This window comes from Hyaena hyaena, unplaced genomic scaffold, assembly GCF_003009895.1.
Source record: "Hyaena hyaena isolate Hyena2069 unplaced genomic scaffold, ASM300989v1 scaffold_1460, whole genome shotgun sequence".
NCBI classification, from domain to species: domain Eukaryota; kingdom Metazoa; phylum Chordata; class Mammalia; order Carnivora; family Hyaenidae; genus Hyaena; species Hyaena hyaena.
Window position 1 is genome coordinate 24,712 of NW_024082092.1, and position 17,799 is coordinate 42,510.

Sequence of the window (17,799 nt, forward strand, 5' to 3'; positions counted from 1 at the left end):
TCCCTGCCTTCTACACTTGATGGTAACCTTTTGCTTTTGTTTTTGCAATCATGTTCTTTTAAAACATATTGGTTCACTGAGGGAAAGTCCAATGACAGGCCTTAAAAGGCCTAGAATTACAAATTTATAATATGCTGTTATCATTTGTCCTCATGAATATAAGTTCCTAGAACGTTCATGATGCTTCACTTTAACTTAAATTTACAATCTTGGTCCATGTCCTTCTCAAAGTCACTGATAACTGAATCTAATAGAGATATCAAATATTATTTTATTACCATACCCACTCTAGAGAAATGATCTACTGTTATTAAAAGATGAGTAGAAAAGTTAGACATTATTTCTAACATGGTCATTTTTATAGTGGTTTTAAACTCAGGGTCACCAAAGAATTTATGAAAGTTTTCCCAAATCTATTTATGTTCTATCATGCTCCACTTCTACAATTACATATAGAAATAACAGTTTTCAAGGCCTGAAAATCTATATTATAGAAATAAAAAATGGGAAAATAAATACCAATTAATAGTAATAAAGCCATTTTTCATTGATTTGCAAATCCATAGGCATTTAGTTTATAAAAATTATAGGATTCAATTCAGAGTTCCATCTGCACATTTTATGAAGCCAGAAAACCATGCTTTAAATTAATATCTATTTCTTTTCCCAGTGGCTTACAAATCCTGATTTATTCTAAAATATGTAAATAAGGACAAGTTACTGACATAGCATTTCTGTAGTTGAATTCTTTGCTAATTTAATTTCATGCAATTATAATACTCCAATTGCATTTATTCTCACCTACATGGACTTAAAAGATTTGGTGAGGTGAGGAGAGGTATAGCTGTTTTGTTTTAAGCATCATCTAGATATGATAAAATAGCCAGGCACTACTCACAGCTGACATGATGAGCTCTCCTCCTAGGTTCTGGATCTCAGCTTTAACTTGACTACATATCTTCAGTTGGTGAGAGTAAAACTTAATCTGTTCCAGGTAGGCCAACAAATCTTGTTTGCATGATGGATCTGGACACTAAATATGCATAAAAGATAAAAATGGAAACAACAAAATAAATAAGAAAAGATTGAATAAATACTGACTCTGAGGTACCTTATAATGCAGCAATATTATTGTCATTGAGCCTCATCTCTCAGCCCACGCCCATGTAGTTTCTGATATACTTCCACCATTAGAAGAATTTATTCATGTTTCAACCTTAATTACTTCAGCATAGACAAAGGAAATAATAGTAAAGGAATTTTCAGACTTGAAAAGGTACATAAAATAATTACCTTTAATTTATGATAGGGTTAGAAGTCTTCACGTTGCATTTTAGGCAAATCTAAAGAAATATTTTAAATGCAATTATTTCTTTCACTTAGAGTTACTATTATTAGAGTATTTCTTGGGACCTATTTTTCTGCATTGTCTGTCCTTTCTTATTTGTAAGGGCATGAAAAACACCCACAACAAACCATATATTATCTTCTGTTACTTTCATCATTACACATTACACAGATGAAATCATTTGCACCTTAGGTTAACAGTCATGGATCTACCTTGAGCCAAGAAATAAACAGCATACATGTTTTAGAAATATATTAAGACTCTTTACCAAACATGGTCTCCTATACTATAATATCATCCATAAGGAACTTCTTGGAGGAAGGCTTTCAACAAAACACGGTAAGTATCTATGGTCGGGTTTAAATCTTTCAGCTCTTTCTTCTATGCAATTATAATAGAATTTCTTAATCCCTGATAATTTACTATACTTGTACTTTAAGTACATCTTCATAAGGATGTGGAAATGTGGACAATAATTTATATGCAAAGATATTAATTGCAGCATTATATATAATCATAATATTTGGAAATGACTTAAATGTCCAAAAATAGTGAAAAGATTAAATAAGGACTCATATCTATATAATGTGATATTATATAGTCTCAAGAAAATATGTCCAAAGGAGTTGGAAAAATGTGTTTAGAAGGTGGAAAAAAACAATATTTGAAATTTCACATACTATCTCATTCAAATTGTACAAACAATACATAATTGTGTTTGTGTTTAAAACATGCTGGAAAAATATGAAATAAACAAACATGATACAATCAATAATTTTGTTTTCTTTCTATTTTACATTTCTTAAATACATATATATATAATTTCCATAAGTATAAAAATGTTGTCAATAAAGCTTTAATTCTAATGACTTGAAATGTAAATTAAACCGTATGATGAAATACCACAAAAAGCATTCAAGTAATTCACAAATTAGAGTGTTGTTGGAAAATTGCTGAGAATTGTTTCTTTTTCATATTTCTATATAGAATAGTTACATAGCTATAGAATGTGTAGAGAAGGTGAGAATATACTACCCTTGAGTCAAAGTTAATCAGGAAAGTTAGCAAAGAAATTAATTCTTCAGAGATACCATCATAGCATGGACATAAAAAGGAATAGCCAGATATGGAATAACCAGCTAGAGAGACAATTGGACAAGATAATAGTAAGACATTCAAGGTGTTTCTCAAATTTTAAACAAGGAAGTAACGGTAATTCCCCAAATCTCAAAAGGATTAAAACTGTAACTAATTAAAAAGAGGGAGAAGGAAGAAAAGATGGAGAAAGAGAAAGGAGGAAAATAAGGACAAAGAGAAAGAGAGAAAAAGAAATAGAAAAGAAATAGGAGGAAGAAGAAAAAGAAAGAAGTGATTTCCCTCAATTTCTGGATGAGAAATCAGAAATTTAGAAAGCATAACCATTTTCCCAGCACTGAAAAGTTTATGTAATAACAGAATTTGAACCATATCTATATGCTTTCAAATCTGTTTTATTGGAGCACCTGGGTGGCTCAGTCGGTTAAGCCTCTGGCTTCCGCTCAGGCATGATCTCATAGCTTGTAGGTTCGAGACCCACGTTGGGCTCTGTGCTGACGGCTAGCTCAGAGCCAAGAGCCTGCTGCTGATTCTGTCTCCCTCTCTCCCTGACCCTCCCCTGCTCACGCTGCCTCTCTCTCTCAGAAATAAATAAAACATTTTTTAATAATCCATTTTATTTTAAATCACTAACAACGGAATTTTATATGTTTTTAATGTTTATTTATTAATTTTGAGTGGGTGCAGAGAGAGGTGGAGACAGAGAACTTCAAGCAGGCTCCACTCTGTCAGCACAAAGCCTAACACAGGACTCCATCCTGTGACCAGAGGAGAAATCAAGAGTCTAATGCTTAATCGCCTGAGCAACCCAGGTGCCCCTGAAGTGCATTTTTTAAAATCACAGAATAAGGTGCCTGGGTGGTTCTGTGGGGTAAGCCTCTGACTTCGGCTCAGGTCATCATCTCACGGTTGGTTAGTTCGAGCCCTGCGTTGGTCTCTGTGCTGACAGCTCAGAGCCTGGAGCTTGTTTCAGATTCTGTGTCTCCCTCTCTCTCTGACCCTCCCCTGCTTATGCTGTCTCTCTCTCTTTCAGAAATAAATAAAACAATAAAAAAATTTTTTAAATCACAGAATACTGTGAGGTTTATGGTTTCAAGGAAAGAGAGAATTCATGCGAACACTATGTTTCCAGCACTGTTCTGAAGTAACAAGTACTTCGATTTGTTCAAAGACCAAAACTAGTTATTGAGAATTACCTAGAATGATGAAAGTTATGTTTTATCATGACAGGAAGTGGATTGTATTTTCTATGTGTGGGACACTGTGCCATGTCCTTTGTGTGAATAATTCTAAGTTAGTATTTCATTGTGCCATTTTACTTGGGTCTATATTACTATTTTGCCCATTTGCACATGGAGTTTTCTATAGAATATATGATTTGTCTAAAGATTTGAATTTACCTTTATTTCATTCACTGTACAATGATGTCTTCTATATGACATTTATTCAAAAAGCCATTTTCTTTGTCTTCACTGAGTAATGGTCCTATCTATTCTTTGTTCCTATTGATGGACTCAGTGATAATACATACAGTATTTTATCTGTCATGTACTATTCTAGGTGCTTTACCTATATTAACTCTTTACTAATCATCAACTCCAGAGGGTAGGTTCTACCATAATTTAACAAAAGAGGAAACTGAAAAACAGAGAAGTTAACAGACTTCTCTAATTAACAAATGGTAGAGCTGGTATTCAAACTTACATTATCTGGCTACACTTCCTATCTTCACAATCTAGGAATGATATCAGTCTTCCTGCCACCTTAGGTAATAAACAATAAATTATCACTCTGATTTGTGACTTTGTTTCTTATGTTGACATTCACTTTTTTTGGTAAGCTGTAAGTAGGATTAGTGTGGATTTGTTCCTTAAAGTTTAGCACCACTACTTATTTATGATAAAATTGAACTTGAAAGCTAATAATTAGATTCTTGACCAATAACCAATGTTGCAATTACTCAAGTTTAAGCAAAACATGTAGTTTCTCTCAAGAGACCCTTTCAAGGCCATACTATAATTATGTAATTCTGTTAAGGAAACAATGAGTCAAATGAATACAAAATATGAAGTTCAACTTTTGAAGTTAAAAGTTGTTTGACCCAGATTCTCCTTTTATTTCCTGAATTGATGAGAATGCTTGGTTACACCTAAAGACCATAGTCTTATAGGTGACATTAAAAAATACTAATTGGTATATTCAAAGCTATATAATTTATTAAAGGCTTCTTTCCTATTGACATGAGGAAAGCAAGCCTTTGAGTGGATTTTGGCTGCCTAGAAGCAGAATCAGGAGAACAAATCATTCCCACTTTAAGAATGCTCTTCTATTTTGCCAAACCTCCTTCACCAAATCAAATAATATTTTCCCTACCTTTTACATTTTTATATGAGAGTTATAGAAAAATTCTGGTCCTAAATTTATAGGACATTCATGACCCTGACTTTTTTTCCAAATAAAATTTGCATAAAAATAACTTAAAACAACATTGATAGGGACTTTTAGACAAATCAAGTGTAGAAAATCATAACACGCATGGGTTATTATTTCTCAGTTTATTACAACTGGAGATGTTGACTAGGGCATCTGGTTAGCTTTTTAATGCATAGATTTTTTTTTTTTTTTTTTTTTTTTTAAACCACCGGGACACTTAACTACAGGCAAGCAGATGGCATATCAGCTTAGGTGGTTTTCTCAAGCTAAACCAGCCTTCACTCTTCTGGCAAGGTAATTAGTACCAGTACAGAATACATCATTTAGTAACGAGAGCAAAAGTAAAAAAACAACTACAAAAAACAAAACACAAAACAAAACATTTATTACCTTCTGGTTTGGATTTTAAGAGTGAATTAGCAAAGTGAATACTTTTAAAGATCTTTATGCCATAAACTTAGCAATTTTTTTGCCCATACTTGAGTATAAACTTTATTTAAGACACATTTAAAATGACTTTTGCAATTACAGAGAGCAGTTTAAATTCTGCTAGGCTGGCAAAGTTTGTTAATAAAAAGTACTAGGAGTCATTGAGAATTTCTAGAACAGAAATTTCAAGCAGTCAGTGATAGCAAAGGGCTCTGAGTCCTGGACATTTACCTTCCCTTGGGTTTATTTCTCAACCTCTACTCTAGCTCAGAGGCTGTTTCCTTTCACCTTCCTTAAGATCCATACCACCAATGATCCCATCTTTCTTCTCTTTTAATATCTCATTTTTCTAACCTTTAATCTATCAATATAATGTCCCTCAAAACAGAAACCCTCTGTCAACCCTATAATCCCATCTGTCTCTTCTTGTTTGTGACCATGACTTCTAAAAATTTTTCAGTGCTGCCTCATTGACATCCTCAGCTTTTGTTCTTGGGCATCTTTTGATTCTCACCTTCTTCTTGGACAATAGTACATACTGCTCCAGCTTCAGCTATTTCAAAATCACAAATTACTAAATCTTTATCATCTAGCCCTGACTTCAGAAGAACATTTGGATTTGCCCAATCCATCTCATTGTCTCATCACTTCATACTCAACGCATATAATCCTCAACTATCTCAGAATCCATCTTGCCTACTGTTTTTTCCCTCTATTAACCATCTCAAAGAATAGTGCTTTCTTTCTCTCTCCCATCCATTAAATTTGGTCAGTCATTCATATGTGATGATTTTACCCCTTGAAGCATACTTTGAACATTTTTCTTCTTTTCTATGTCTATCACCATTGGTCTTTAGCAAACTGATGTTTCTATTACTCAGCCATAGAAAATAATTAGATCTTGCCATTTGCAACAACATGGATAGTCCTAAAAGGTATTATGCTAGGGGGAATAAGTCAGGCAAAACAAGAGAATATCATATAATTTCACTTATGTGTGAAATCTAAAAAGAACAACCAACAATCAAACAAAAGCAGAAGTAGTCCCATAAATATAGAGAACAATCTGATGGTTGCCAGAGGGATGGGGGTTGAGGGACAGGCAAAATGGCTTAAGGGGAGTGGGAGATACCAGCGTCCAGTTATGGCATAGAAGGGAAACAAAGGCATACGAAATATAGTTAATGGTATTATAATAGCATTGTATAGTGACAGATGGTAGCTACACTTGTAGTGAGCACAGCATACATATAGAGTTGTCAAATCACTATGTTGTACATCTGAAATTAATGTAATGTTGTGCGTCAACTATACTTCAATAAAAAGATGCAAACATAATATACTACTTTAGTATCTATCTATTCCTATTAGATTCCCAAGAAACTGTTATGCACTTATTTTTTTTTTTTAATTTTTATTTATTTCTAGGAGAGAGAGAGAGAGACCGCGTAAGCAGGGGAGGGTCAGAGAGAGAGGGAGTCACAGACTGAAACAGGCTCCAGGCTCTGAGCTGGCAGTCAGCACAGAGCCTGACGCGGGGCTCGAACACAGGAACCGCGAGATCATGACCTAAGCGAAAGTCGGACGCTTAACCGACTAAGCCACCCAGGCGCCCCTGTTGTGCACTTATTTTTATAAAGTTCATTAATCTGGAAAACAATGCTAGTATGAGTATCTCTGTTCAAAATAAATTTCAGGTAGATAATAGCATCAAAATACAAATATTATCACAAATGCATCTAGAAATTATATTCTTAAGGGACAAGTTAGAATGGCATAGTGAATGCTTCAGAAGTTTCTTTTTAGTATATTTTTATTAGAATATATTTTTGACTCTCATAACATCATCAGAGAAATAATTCAAATGAGTCTAGCCACTGACAATATTTTGTCAAAATATCAGTATAAATTATACTTGTCAATTGTTCATAGTTAAATGCATTGTGTATATTTGGCTATAATTCTTTATCTTGTTTTTTAAGTGTCATCTTGTCTTGAATTGGCATTGGTTTTGATTATATTTAACATTAATATTTCATTTTAATTGTGTTCAGGTATAATTAGGTGGAAGTACCCAGCAGATACTATGGATATCTTCACTTTGGCAAAATTACAGTGAAGGAGCATTAGGCTTCAGACACAGCACTCAGAGGTAAGAAAGTCTAATTTTGTCCTCTTCTTGGGCAAAATGCTTTAGTAGATATTTATTTTATTTCGGTTCCTGTTCATCTCTTTCCTATTTGGAATATATAGTTTCTCTAACTAATTGAGATCTGTGTATTTTTCCTACCTTGTGAGGTGTTACCCAATTCATCTAATTTTGAATACCTGCTTAACATGATAAATTACAGTGTAGAACTGAGGATTTTAAAGAGATGTGTACTAAGAGTCTGGAATTTTGGCTTTGTAAGAAGGGTAGTTCTCTAGCTTGTTATTCTCTTTATTCATGAGGAACATGTTTAAGAATTGTGGGAGTGGGGTGCTGGGTGACTCAGTAAGTTGAGCATCTGACTTCAGCTCAGGTCATGATCTCACAGTTTGTGAGTTCCAGCCCCACATCAGGCTCTGTGTTGACAGCCCAGAGCCTAGAGCCTGCTTCAGATTCTGTCTCCCTCTCTCTATGCCCCTCCCCAACTCATTCCCTCTCTCTCTCTCTCTGTCTCAATATGAATAAACATTTAAAAAATAAATGTTAAAAGAATTGTGATAGCTAACAACATTCCATCCTTTAGGAATATATTGCCTAATGGAGATAGAATTCGTACCAGAATTCTACAGAAGTTAAGCAACACAGTCTTGAATGGCTTATATAACCTACCACACCAGGGAGATACTTCCAATTGGCCCAAGAGATGTTGGCCAATTTGGGACAAATGAGCTTACATTGGAGTTCTGGATGTTAAAACAGAAAATTAGGGTAGAGCCAGAGTAGTAAATTGTATTTGGCTACACACAATAAATATATGTTCAAGGAGGCAAGACAAAAAGAAGGGTAAAAAAAAAAAAAAGGGAAAAGAGGGGTGCCTGGGTGGCTTAGCAGTTAAGCATCCGACTTCTGCTCAGGTCATGATCTCACGGTTGTTGGGTTTGAGCCTTGCGTCGGGCGCTGTGCTGACAGCTAGCTCAGAAACCTGGAGCCTGCTTCCAATTCTGTATCTCCATCTCTCTCTGACCCTCCCCTGCTCATGCTGTCTCTCACTCTCTCTCTCTCTCTCTTTCTCTCAGAAATAAATAAAACAATAAAAAAAAAGGAAAAGGAAAGTGCAAGTAGATACAATTAGAAACCTTAATTAATGTGATTTCATTTCTTTCTCTTTGCATATGACCTTTGACTCTGAAACCTTAGAGAATGACTCTAAATTGCTTTAACACCATATATATATATTATATGGACTTTTATGATATATATGTCTATGTTGGGTGGAATTGAAAATTGATTGATGTTTGATCTTCTGACACTCTAGTAGTAAATAGACTAGAAAGAACCATAAAAAATATTTTAAAAATTTAGAACTAATTAGGTTGTTCAAAATAGAAAATAACCTATGTTCCAACAGATATTTTTCATAATACACAGACACCGAATATTGTTTTGCTTACGTTATTCATATGAATTCCACAATAAATTTCAGATATTATTTTCTGTCTAAATTTTTTTTTGTTAATCTATCAAACAACATCAGAAGCACAGTCATAGACAATCTCCCCAGATGATCCCTATAATAAGAATCAGGTTCATAATTCTCAATTTTGATTCTTCATAACCCTATTTGTTCAGAACAAAAGTAATTAATTTGAAACTACTCTCCTATATGAAGTGGAAAAAGCCAAAGAGGGTCATCTGTAATTCTTCATTATTCAATGACTATTCCTTTAATCTTCGTTTAAAATGTAAAAGCTGTGGGAAGCAAGACAATACTTTTACTTTCTTCCATTTAACTTGAATAAAAAAACAATGGTATAATGTAATAAAACTATATTATAAAAGTACCTACAGAGAGGTGATTCTGATGCAATTTAAAAAAAAAAAGATCAATACAAGAAAAAGAAAATTCCAAGTGACACAACTATTTGAACTTTGAAAACTTTGCATTCCAAAAGAAACAGAGGCACACTGGCAGTAATCATTAAATCTTTAAAAAGTTACCATCACACATAAATCTGTCTAATTCCTTATGTTTCACCTATACTACTATTCGGTCTCTCTCATAAAATGAATGCAATAAAATTCTAAAATACAGAAAACTATGTTTGGATTTGGGCTTCAATCATTTATTCATGCTGTATTTTGAATTATATTAGGATAAAGTTTGTTTTTAACTGTAAATACTAAATGGATTCATAGAATGTTTAGAATCCTTAACATAGCAAGATATTGACAATACATGTATATTCGATAAATGTTTAACAATATTTGTCTCTGTTAGTATTCTTTATTTGTTTCTCTTCCCTTATATCTAGAAATATCTAACAATATGCTTTGGCTGATTGTATTTCAAAAAGCAGAGAATAAAAAGACTAAGTAATAAGAAGCAGCCCAATAAAGTTTCCCTCAAAGTATATAGGCAAGAAATAATGTGGAATAGTTGCAAAGTCAAAAGGAAAAATGCTTTTTTTTCCCCAGAGGGAAATAAATATTATGAAGGTAAGTAATACAAAACCTACAAAGTAATACTACATATCAGTTTGAAATATTAACTGGATTTCTCACTGTATTAACTAAAGAAGTTGATAGATTTTTCTATTGAAGTTTGGCAAAAGGTAATTAATAATATAGGTCCTGCTTAGAAAATTATTTTTTAGACTTATTTATTTACTTTTGAGAGTCACAGAGGCAGCATGTCTGCCCCAGAAAGGGGCAGAGAGAGGGAGAGAGGATCCCAAGCAAGGTCCACACTGTCAGCACAGAACCCAATGAGGGGCTTGAACTCAGGAACCCCCAATATCCTGAGCTGAGCCAAAACTAATAGTTAGGCGTTTAACCAACTGAGCCACACAGGCGGCCCTGCTGCTTAGAAACTTGTAACGGAGACATGAGAAATCTAAAAAAAGGAACTGACTAATGTATGGAATCGTTGAACAATTATGTCATACACCTGAAACTAATATAATCCTATATGTTAATTATATTTCAAATAAAAATAAAATAAATACAATTTTAAAACAGTTTAAGAATTAAAACAGAAAACAAAACAAAGAATGATCTGGTGGTTGCCAGAGGGAAGGCTATTAGGGGAGAGAGTGAAGTAGGTGAAGGGGGCTAAGAGGTACAAACTTCCAGTTATAAAATAAATAAATCACAGGGATGAAAAGGACAGCATAGAGAATATCATCAATAATATTGTAATAATCTTGTACAGGGACAGATATCAACAATAGTTATCATGTGAGCATTTTGTGATGTATCACTATGTTGTACACTTGAAACAAATGCTATACATCAACTATACTTCAATTAAAAATATTTAAAACATAAACCAAACAAAAAAAAGAAGGAAACTAAGTATTTAAAAACTTTTAGCATCTATCTCCATAAGTCATATACACTTTCCACATTTTATATCTTCACTTTAGTATTCTACCAATTAGTACTTGTCTTACATTTTTACACAGAATATCAGAATCTAATTTTAACATTGAAAACCTAACATAATACAATTCAAGAAAAGATTGATTTTTGAAGAGCAAAAATAACAAATCTAAGGTAGTAATAAAAAAATACCGATATTGAGTATTACAGCCTATGAAAATAATTTGAATATATTTGAAACTCAAAAAGCTGGTGTTTTAAGTAATTTGAATATATTTGAAGCTCAAAAATCTAAGAAACAATAAAGCACTAACTAATAATAAGAGCAATAACAATAATAATAATGCCCTAAGAAATAACTTTCCTTCGAATCAATTGCCCAGTACTTGTGTATTAATTATCAAATAAGATTTTGAAATAATAATTTATAGAAAATCAATCTAATAAAGTAAAAATCCAGCTTTGTTTTCATTGGTGTCTCATGGTAGAGAGCAATTAGCATGGACTTTTGTCATGTCCATTTGTAGAGAACTCACCTGGTTAGCAATCTGTCGAGCAAGGACATCCATCCTTGATCCTGATTCTGATATCATTTTAGCGGCATAAATCACATCAGTTGTATGCTTTAGTGGTCCTTTGCCCCTTAAAGCAAAATAATGCATATTAATTTCAGCGAATCATGCTAAAATACAAATACGAACACATACACATGCATGTGAGATTTACACCCCAGAGTATTGGTCATTTGCTTTACGTACTTCAATGTTAGAGAGGCACAAAAGAAGTCCCATTATGTTGAGACTCAGGAAGTATTGCCAATACTGGACTCCATTTGATCTTCATTACGAAGTATTTTTTAGAGTAAACCTCAGCATTGAGATTGAGACCTGCTTATACACTATATATATCTATTTCAACATTGTGCTTTCATCACCAAGTCTACATTTTTATCTTTCTCTTTATAATCCTTTTTTAACAGTCTTTCAGTTAATTGCATTTCATTTTTACCACATTATATCTTTTCCACAATTCATTAATTGTAATACAATAGCAATTGGGTATGAATCTGGAGTCCCAAAACAGACCATTTTTCACTGTTTTTATTAGTCAAGCAAGATAAACAGCCACTCTGTGCCCAGGGTTCCTTGGTGGTAAGAGTAGTGTGTACCATGTAGAGCCATTCTAAGGATTGCATGAGCTAATGTCTAAAAAGTGCTCAGAACATGGCTTTAAGGAAAATAAGCATTCAACAATACAAATTATTATTGTGGTTGTTACTTTAATTCTGGTTCCTAATGACATAGAATAAAAGCTGGGTTTGTTTATTGGTTTTACAAGTTAGATAAGAAGAAAGAAGTGTACTCCTTACACTTTTTGAGAATTTCTCAAAAAACAATGCCACCTACATGAATGTAACTGTTCCATACACCCCAACAGCTTTGTTCCTTACATCCAATTCCTTATCCTCTACTGACTGTCAACACGCAGACCGTTCTAATTTGGTTTCTGTTCCTCGTCCCTAGCTCAGAATGGAGCCCTGAAGGAATCACTTTCTAAAGTAATGTTTTGATGCTTCAAAGAGTGCAGAGAAAGACTGAGGGATATAGGAGGGAAGACTAAGCTAATTAGGGTGAGAAAAAGAAGATTCTGAGACGCCAAAATACAGTGGTTAGAAGGGGAATGAAAATAATCTCTGTCCCTGTCTCATTTACACCTTGGAGTGATCCTGAGAGAGGACGCCCTAATGTGAAATCTAATAAAATTTATTATGAAAGGGAAATCTCTGTTCACTAAGGAGACTGTCACTGTAGTAATAAAAGGCAGAGGAGATTCATGTAAAGGTAAATGATGAGAGTATTCTGTACTTAACAACCTGAATACCACAACGCTTGCGCCCTGTATACCAAAACGGCCTTTCTGTTGCATTTTTTCATGACGCCTCTAAAATTTATGATAAGCAAGCTTTCCTGAAAAAATGGAACTGCATGTTTCACACAATGAAAACCTGACCTCAGTACATGGCTATCACCATACCTCTCCTCCTTGAATATGCTGACATAGGTTCCTTTGTATTTTTTTTTAAATTGACATTAATTATTACAAAACTCGAGTTGCTCTTATCAAATTTACTTAATGCATCAGGCAGAACTAGATGTTATATACATGGTTATGTTCAGAAAAGGCAATGTGTTTCCATTATTTCTATGCATCTCTAGAGGAAGTTAAACTTTGGTAAAGCTGTCTAAGCTTGCAAGGCAATGTATCAATTTTCAAGGTCTTAAAATGGACAAAGGTTGTTTCTAAGCAGAGCAGCTAACACTCTTGTAGCTAAAACAATGGTCCAAGAGTTACATCTAAGGAATGTAACTAATGTACTCTTCCCATCAAAATAATATATTTCCCTATATAAAAACCTGGAACTGATGAAAGGCAAATTGCCTTCAGCTTTAAATTCATGCGTTGTTATGAGACCACTATCTTAAACACATGTAGAATTTAAAAGTAATACATTATGACAGACCACAATTATTCTCTTCTTCATGTTCCTAATTAAATGTATTGCCTGGCAAACTTCCTACTGAGGGTCCAAAAAAATACACATTTTACAAATGATTCCACATCATGCCAAGCTTCCAGAGGAAGCTGCAATTACCGAAACTATGATAAATTTTTAACATTCCAGCCTGAAATGTGCTACGTAATGAAGGCTTTTTTAAATTGGGAAATACATTCAAAGGTTGTTTGCTGCCTTCATTTTCATAATGGGTTCTCAGGATCTCCTGTCAGCAAATTGTGTCTTAAATCATTGAGTTTGGATCCTGTAGAGAAAGATGCCCAGAGGAGGGTGGAATAAACTTCAGAAATATTTTAAGGGAATTGGAGGCCAGAAATCTTTGATAAATACTGGTTGCGATAATAATCTATTTCTTCCAAAAGGAGAGCAGATCAAGCCCCAGAGAAGGGAGTCTGCCAAATAATTCTTAAACTATAGGTGAGAAGGTATAATGGTAACTGTTGCCATAATCCAATGTGGATGCCATGGAAAAGTATTTTAAGCAAGTGAAAGGGATAATACCTTTGAAACCTGATCTGTCGGTGCAACATAAACCTTTCAGCCATTTTTTACTCCCATTCCTTCCCCATCCTCATCCTGTTTATGTCATCTACCCCTCCCCCCTTCTTTCTCTTTTGATTAACACAAGAGATGAGATGCTACTGCTGATGGGTAGTAGTTCAAGTACATAGGGATCTGGTTTAAGAAAACCAGACCTGGTTTATAGACCTATTTTGTTTTTTCAGAGACAATCTATGAAATGATTTGGTATTTTCTGCTACTGATTGAAAAGAAAACAAAAAGACTTTATTATATATTTTGCATTTTGTAGCCCCTAAAGTTTTCATAACATAATATTATTCCCCTATTCAAGACCAAATTGACATTGTGGTTCATTTAATAGATGAAAACAATGATAGTATATGTTTTGTTCCATAATAGTACCTAATGCTATTCCATAAACAAACTGATCTGATCATTATAGGACACTATGATTTTAGAATTATTATTATCCTTATCTTTCAGATGAGGAAACTGAAGAAGAGAGATATTAAATACATATTTTATTAAATAACACAGGTAGTAAATATTGGAGTTGGAATTTGACCTCAAGTAAAATGGCCACAGAATCTGCTTTTAAATGACTATCCTCTACTTCTTCCAATAAAACACACTAGAATAAATTTAAACTATTAATTTTAATTGCTAGCTAGACTTATTGTGGTGATAATTTCACCATACAGATATCAAATCACTTTTAACACCAGAAACTAATATATTGTTATATGTCAATTATACCTCAATTAAAAATAATAAAATATAGGGAAAATATTAAAAAAATCTCCTTAGTCATTGATGGCAGTTAGCATGAATGCAATAGAGAGCAAAGCCAAGGGTTAGATTTAGGTGCTGAGTGGTTAAGAGGTCCACCAAAAGTGACTTGCTTATGCACAATAGCCTCAAGGAACACAACCCAAATCTGTCTTCTAGTCCCAACAAAATAAAAATGTGCTACATTACATGACTTCAAAGTCATGAAATAATTAAAGTGGTTTAGTAGACTATAGTCCTGGGATTTTTTTTTTCTTGAGATTCTATTACTTTTCGCTGTTAGATCAGTATCCTTTCTCCCTCTCCTCCTTTCCTTGGATTCTTTTATTTTTAATTATTTCAAGTTTATTTATTTATTTTTGAAAGTTACAGAGACATTGTGAGTAGGGAATGGGTAGAGAGAGAATCTCAAGCAGGCTCTACACTGTCAGTGCAGAGTCAGATGAGGGCTCAAACTCATGAACCATGAGATCATGCCCTGAGCTGAAACCAAGAGTTGGAAGTTTCACCCACCGAGTCACCCAGGTGCCCCCAGCCTCCTTTCCTTGGATTCTTAACACCAAATTCAAACTCAGCCATTACATAAGCCATGCTAGAGGGGAGATAATACTTTGATGTTCATTTATAATACAAGAAATAGAACTTTTATCTGAGTATCATAGGTTTAGACATAGTTATTTCATTTAATTCTAACACTTAAACTTGGGGCTGCCATGGAGAGAGTGAAATGAATATTGACTCAGTAAATACATTTTGTCTGCATCGCAGTACTGCTGCTTATTAGCGATGTAGCCTTGGGTAAGTAACAGTTGGTCTGAGCTTATTTTCTACTCATTAAAATGATTGTGTTACTTGCCACATGGTAAGGATTTATGAAATCATATATTTTCCACAATATTTGGCAGATATTAGATGCTCAGCAAATGTTAACTTTTTATTTTCCTCATCCCTTTATGATGAGGTAAATGTTTCTTTGGCCTTTTTCATTTAAAAATTACTATACTTGCCAACAATATGAACAAAATTGATTCAACTGAGTTCTTATCTGATGACAATATGACTCTGTATAACCTTGGTCATAATATCCTCTCATAAGAATATAAAATATATATACCCATAAACTCTATGTGCTCACAGTCATTATTGTTGTTCAAGGTTGTTTCTTAACTCCTTATAACCTGACATATTTTTGGTAGTATAAACTCTCCAAGATAAGTGATTTAGCTCTACCAGAGTACCACCAAAATTCTTTTACTTGTAATTCTTAAATTAGATACAAAAGGAAAAAAAAATAATTATCATGAAAGCAACCAAAAATGATGAGATAAAGAGAGGTACCAGACTCAAGCAAGGACACACTGTTCTTCTACTATTCAATCATGAAATTTTAATTAGGCAACTCTCTCCCTCTGGATGTTACTTTTTCTTGTAAAATGTTATTGCCAAGTTTTGAGGACTCTAGAAAAGTCCTTGGAAAATCAGCAAGTGAATAATTTGCTAACAATCATCCTGAGTATTAGTATCCAAAGAACCTTTGGGATTCAAGTTGGGAAAAGGTGTTGTCCCATGAAAGAAAGGAAATATTGTCTGAGAATTATATACATTTTTTTTTTCATTTCCACTCCTCTTACTCCATATTATTCAGAGTAGTCTAACTACGGTAACATCAAAATATCTTAGTGGCTTAACACAATAAAATTTATTCTTATCTCACATGACAGTCAAGGCAGTTTATGGGCCCATGAACGATATACCACATGGCTATTTAAGAACCAGGTCTTCCAGCTACAAGATAATCTGTTATGTGCTGGATCCACTGCATCCACACATCTGATGAGAAATAAATGGGAATCTCTTGTTATTTTAGGGATCAGGATAAGAATTGGAACATGACACTCCAACCCATATTCCAGAATCCATTTTATAGCCTTTCCTCTATAAATATTCCCAGCGATGCTAAAATCCTATATTTTGTTTTTAGCCACAGAAGTCTGTGTTTTCTGTGAAGGGCACTTTTGATGTCACCAAGTAATTGAAAAAACTTGGAAAAGTACCAAAGCTCCTCACCGATACAGCTGAAATTATGAGACATATACTCTGCCTGGGCAGAACACCAATTCTATTTTTTGTTTTGAAATGATCACAACGTAGATGGCCTATTATTAAAAATAAAAACTACAAAAGATTTACTTTGTGCAGGGCAATGATAGTCTTTCATGTTCAATCTTGTATTTGTTTATGAAACAAGATAGGGCTTATTTTAGAGATTTTTCGGGGGGGGGGGGTCGACCTGGAGAAAACATTTTGAGTTATTATTGTTATAATTACTGCTTACTCTGCTGCTGTTACTGGTGTGTGTGTGTGTGTGTGTGTGTGTGTGTGTGTGTGTGGAGTGTGCACGTAGGAAGTAGGAACTCCCTTTCTCAAACCTAACAACTGGTTTTCTAAAAAATATGAGAGGCATGAATCTTTTCTCTATTCTTCAGCCCTCAAATTCCCCTATTTGCCCATTTGCCCTCTACTTGTTAGCATTGTATCAAATCTTAGACAGACTATAATATTGAGATAAGGATTTCATGAAGTGATTTCATGAAAACACTAAACACCTGTGTGGATGCAGAAGTAGAATTAGAATGAAGCTTTTCCTTAGCAGAGTTGGTTTTAAAGTTCTAGGCAAAAAAGAGGTCTGATAACCAGATGTTTTTATTTCTGTCTTTAATAAAACAGAAAACATTCTCTAATTCTTCTTAAGTGTGAAGATTTTGCTATTTTTGTATAATTTTGTACTGAAAGCATACATGGATTAAAAAAAAAGCTTTTTGCATGCTTACTCTGTTCCAGGAACTATTAAATTACACAATTTTCTCACTTGATTCTCACACCCAGCATTATGCATCACTCCACAAATTTAAGAGTAGCTGCCATATCATGGATACTTGTGCATACCACAAGTTATGCTACCTCACATGTTCATTCTGTTCCTGGAATCTGTGATCTTCACTCTAAATAAGAAAACAGAAGCTTAGATCTGCCTTGGTGGCTCATTTGGTTGAGCATCTGACTCTTGATTTCAGCTCA

At 33.9% G+C, this 17,799-nt stretch overlaps 1 protein-coding gene across 1 annotated transcript in view; it reads right to left on the minus strand.

Annotated features, from left to right (window-relative positions):
* Positions 1 to 894: 894 nt before the first annotated feature.
* Positions 895 to 17,799, minus strand: part of LOC120225635 (catenin alpha-3-like) — a gene marked incomplete at its 3' end in the record, with an annotated part of 277,440 nt that continues 260,535 nt past the window's right edge. Inside the window, exons 4-5 of the mRNA XM_039223816.1 lie at positions 11,372 to 11,477; positions 895 to 1,033 (exon numbers count right to left, since the gene is read on the minus strand). Coding sequence (XP_039079747.1) covers positions 895 to 1,033; positions 11,372 to 11,477 — 245 coding nt within the window. The remainder of the gene's footprint in view (positions 1,034 to 11,371; positions 11,478 to 17,799) is intronic.